Source organism: Alosa sapidissima, chromosome 21, assembly GCF_018492685.1.
Source record: "Alosa sapidissima isolate fAloSap1 chromosome 21, fAloSap1.pri, whole genome shotgun sequence".
Lineage (NCBI taxonomy): Eukaryota > Metazoa > Chordata > Actinopteri > Clupeiformes > Clupeidae > Alosa > Alosa sapidissima.
Genome location: NC_055977.1, coordinates 8,720,279 through 8,725,278, shown reverse-complemented (window position 1 = coordinate 8,725,278; position 5,000 = coordinate 8,720,279). Strand labels below are relative to the sequence as shown.

General features: G+C 50.6%; 1 protein-coding gene across 1 annotated transcript in view; it reads left to right on the top strand.

The window, feature by feature from the left end:
- Window positions 1-5,000, top strand: part of grin2da (glutamate receptor, ionotropic, N-methyl D-aspartate 2D, a) — a 39,147-nt gene that overhangs the window by 10,689 nt on the left and 23,458 nt on the right. The window contains exons 2-3 of the mRNA XM_042077723.1: window position 1; window positions 2,738-3,066. The exon at window position 1 is cut by the window's left edge and continues 266 nt beyond it. Of these exons, the coding sequence (XP_041933657.1) occupies window position 1; window positions 2,738-3,066 (330 nt within the window). The remainder of the gene's footprint in view (window positions 2-2,737; window positions 3,067-5,000) is intronic.

The window sequence follows — 5,000 nt, the reverse complement described above, 5'->3', positions numbered from 1 at the left end:
GGTCAGCGGCTCCATCAGTCTCTGTCCCGCTATTTTTACAAATGTCACTCTCGCCAACCCTCAGCTCTCTGGGTCGTCCTCCCTCTCTCTGTCTCTCCCTCTTCTCTCTCTCTCTCTCTCTCTCTCTCTCATTCTCCCTCTCTCTCATCCTTTCTTTCTTTGTCTTTATATAGCTTCATGTCACCCATCCCTTTTCTCTCTGTCTGACTCTTTTGACTCACCCCCCCCCCCCTCTCTCTCTCTCTCCCTCTCTCTCTCATTCTCTCTTTCTCTTGTTCTAGCTCTCTTAACCCCCCCCCCCCCCCCCCCCCCCCCAATCCCCATTCTCTGTTCTCTGGCATTGATTGTTTCTCCTACTTCACCTGCCCCCCCCCCCTCCTCTCTCTCTCTGTGTCTCTTTTGTGCTCTTCTTCTTTCTTGTCTTCTATCTCAGTTGTGTAGCCCGACCTGCCCCCCATTCTCCTGCCCCCCATTCTCCTCGGGCCCCACCCTCCTCACTGTGTCTTTCATCCTCCCCTGGTGCACTCTCTCGTTTTATCCTCTTCTCCCCAATCACAATGCACTCTCTCCATCCATCCATCATCCTCCTCCTACTCTACCTCTCTATCCTTCTCTTCTCGTGTCCCCTCCGTACCCCCTCTCTATCACTCACTCCCTCTCTCTCCCTTTCACTCTGTCTCTTCTCTCTCGCTCTTTCTCTCTCTCTGTCTCTCTCTCTCTCCATCACTCTCTCTCTGTCTCTCATCTGGATCTGATCTCACCCCTCCTCTATCTTTGCTCTCTCTCTCTCTCTGTCTCTCTCTCTCTCTCTCCCTCTCTCTCTCTCTCCCTCTTTCTCATTTGTCTCCCTCCCTTCCTGCGTGGCCTTTAAAATGGCGTAAAAAAAGAAAGGGAGGTTAAGGAACCCCCGGAAAGAGAAGGTGGCATCACAAATGTTACGGATCAGAGTGGCACTAAACACACATTTCGCGTCTGACCCTCCACTCTCTGGGGGCTCTGCTGTTTATGCATGTGTTGGTCCCCCCCCCCCCCCCACACACACACACACATACACATACACGCTATCCCACCCACACACACTCCTTCCCTTCCTCTCCACTCCTCTCCACCCCCTACCAACCATAGACATTAGAAAGCTAGATACCGCATTGTCCGTCGAGTTCTATTAGGTGGCATACGTGAACGCGGCCACCATATTGCTGGGGGCAAACACCTTTCTATCTATGGGCAACACTTGCCGGCAATCACAGACACATGTCTGATTTCCAATCAGAGACACCTGTTTCTTCTCCACTGGCCTCCAGTGATTGTTGCCCCCACCATGATGGTGGTGTTATTTACGTACGTTCTGGAGCACAATGCGGTATCTAGCTTTTCTAATATCCGTGCTACCAACCTCTCTCCAGTGTGGCTGGACTGATTAAGGAAGCGGTGAACTGTCTGGAGAGGGTTTTAATCAGCCGCTGATTGGGAGAGGTGCAACAGAGAGAGCGGGGCAGCTGCGGGAGGAACTAACCCACCGCGGCTCCCTGATCACAAACGCAAAAACACTCCTCCGCAGCTCTGCTCCCTCTCTCCTCTCGTTTTTTTTTTTCTCCCCCCCGTCTTTCGTTCTCGTCTCAGGCTGCTCGCGCGGCTCTTTTGCGGTTGATACCCGAGCTTGTTTTTGGTTTAGCTCCTCGGCAACTCTCATTAGCACTCCTCCGTCACTCACTACCCCCCTGCCCCCCCACACACACACACCGCTCGTGTCTGTTCCTTCTCTCTTTCTCACTCTCTGTCTCGGTTGCATCTCAGTTTCTCACTCTCACTTTACATCATTCTGTTGTTCCTCCTTCACACTGTTTCCCTCCCTCCCTCTCTCTCTCTCTCTCTCTCTTTATGTCACTGTCTCACTCTGTTTTTCTTTCCTTTTTCCCCTGTGTGTGTGTCCTTTTCCTGTCTTTCACTGCCTCCCCTGTTCTCCATGTTTCCCTGCCTTACTCTCTCCACTTGTCCTCTGCTGCAGATGATTCATCTCTTCCTTTTACCTTGTCTCTCCTCTTACCCTGTCCCTTTTCTCTCTTATTCATTGCTTCTATCTCTCCGTATCTCTCCGTTTCCATCTTTGATTTACACTCCTATCCTCCTCATCTTTGGGGGTGAATGCTACCTTTCTCTTGTCTTTTCCCTATCCCTCTCTCTCTCTCCTTTCCTCTCTTTTTCTCTATCCATTTCTCTCTCTTCATCTCTCATTAACTTGGTCTCTATTCTCCTCATCTACAGGTGTATCCTTGCTTCCCTTTTCTATCTCTCCTTCTCTTTATCCTTTCTCTGTGGATCATCAGCTCTCTCTCTCCATTTGTTTCAAACTTACCCTCCTCTCATTTACTGCCTTGCCTCTCTCTCTCTCTCTCGCCGTCTCTTCATTTGTTTCAACCTGACCCTCCTCTCATTTACTGCCTTGCATCTCTCTCTCTCTCTCCGTCTCTTGGCCTGTCTCAACCTTACCCAGCCCTCCTCTCTGTCTCTCTCTCTCTCTCTCTCTGTCTCTCTCTCTCTCTCTCTCTCTCTCTCTCTCTCTCTCTCTCTCATTCTCTCTCTCCGTCTCTTAGCCTGTCTCAACCTTACCCAGCCCTCTCTCTGTCTCTTTCTCTCTCTCTCTCTCTCTCTCTCTCTCATTCTCTCTCTCCGTCTCTTAGCCTGTCTCAACCGTTCCCTCTCCTCCTCCCGCCCCGCCCCTTCTCCCGCTCCACAGGTGCGTCTGCTCTACTGCTCCCAGGAGGAGGCCGAGTTTGTCTTCCGGGCGGCCTGGGCGACCGGTCAGGCCACGCCGTCGCACCTGTGGTTCGCCGTGGGCCCGGCACTCTCTGGCCTGGGCATGGAGGGCTTGCCCAAGGCGCTGCTGGCCGTGCGGCCCCAGGGCTGGAGGGACGAGCCGCGCCGCCGCATCTCCAAGGGCGTGTCAGTGCTCACCCACGGCGCCATGGCACTCCGGCGAGAGTACGGCAGCCAGCGGTGGACAAGCTTCGCCGGCAACTGCAACACAGACGGGAACCAGACGCAGAGGATACCGGATAGGATTAGGTGAGAACGGGGGTGTCTAATGAATCTGCATGCTTGGATTGGATTGAATGCCAGCAGGTTATTAGAAAGCATCTTCCTAGCCAGAAGTTTTATGTTGTCTTTAAAGGAATCAAGGCTGTCCTTGTAAAAAAGAACTTGAATTTGAATACATTTTAATGGTTGTAGAAATTTGAAAAATAAAACCTCTCTGTGTGTTAGAAAAATTAAATTTTTATGTGATGAGGAAAAATCCAAAGTGCTCAGGAATTAGATAAAAATCGAAGGTGCTCTTTGGTGTAGGGAATACAAACGTTATTTGAAAAAAGGAGGAAATCCAAGGCACTCTTCGTATCCAAAAATGTATAAAAAGCCTTTTATTTTTCATGGCTATGTCACATTTAACAACATAAACTGGGCAGCAACCTGTATTCAGCCAAATGAAAGATGGCAGGACTTGCTGAAGGTGAATATTACCAGTACAGATTGTGCTGCGGAGACCTGATGACTCAGTAGTTATAACACCACTGTGTCAGAATTATCAAGCCAGTCCTCCACTCTCCAGAGCACACTGCCAGGCTGTCGACAAAAAGCCCACAGTGCGATGGGAGAGACGTTTCCCATGATGCTCCTCTCCAGCTCTATTCAGTCCCTTTTTCAGCCGCTGCAGTAGTCAGGGTCAGCTCTTTTTTCCCCCCCATTCACTCACTCAATTGACTTCACCATAAGTGTGTAGCGCAAGCATATTTCAGGGCTATTTTTTGTCACCACGTAGCTCACAGAGTTTCAGGTTGTGTGCCTTTGGGGAGTGAGATCCCGGATGTCAAGACCAGTCCACCCACACACACACACATGCACACACACACACACACACACACACAACCATCACCATCCCCATGTTGAAGTCATTGCTACCATGAGCAGAAAATTAAGTGGCGATAAGTCCCCACAGCCAGTCGCACAGATTTGTTGCCCCCTACTGTTCGGCTGCCGGTACTGCCACTGCTGTCAGGAATCTGCGTGTAAGAGTCTCCTGTTGTTGCCTCAGCATGCTGGGTAGATAATTGTATAATTATCCCCCCGCGCGCACCGAACTCCTTCTTTCATGTCTTCCCTGTGTCCCTGTCTCCTCTTGCAACGCCTCACCTCTTCCTTTCTCTGCTCCTCCGGCGTCCTACCTGGGCGCCAGGCTCTTCATCACCCCCCTTTCTCCCGAGATTAGTCCTGCTGTTGGGCCATCTCTCTCCTCACGTTTGCTCCTCTTTGCTTGTTGACGGAGCTATCTCGCTAGCGATGCTATCTCTCTCTATTTCATCCATACTCATGCCTATCCCCCCCCCCCATTTCCTGCTAGTCTCTATCGGCCCGCTGTTTATTTATCAGTTCTGAGCTTTGCCCTCTTCTATTGTATTGTTCCCCTATTTCCCCTCATCTCTCTCTCTCTCCCTCTCTCCCTCTCTTTCTTTCTCTCTCTCTCTCTCTCTCTCTCTCCCTCTCTCTCTTTCTCTCCCTCTCTCCCTCTCTTTCTCTCTCTCTCTCCCTCTCTCTCTTTCTCTCCCTCTCTCCCTCTCTTTCTCCCTCTCTCTCTTTCTCTCCCTCTCTCTCTTTCTCTCCCTCTCTCCCTCTCTCCCTCTCTTTCTCTCTCTCTCTCTCTCCCTCTCTCCCTCTCTCCCTCTCTCCCTCTCTTTCTTTCTCTCTCCCTCTCTGTCTCTCCCTGGAAGTGTTTGCATGTGGCAGCGTTTTGCATGTAAATTGGTTAATTGGGTAAAATATGGTGGAGACACAAAAGGTTAATATGTATTAAAGGCATGTGTGCACAAACACAATTGTGAAAGGCGTCCACAGAACACACCACTGCACACGGTCTGCGTTCTGACACAGATGTGCGTCTGTGTAATTACACAAATGCACCTAGACACACACATGCACACACACACAGTGACACATTCATTCACACA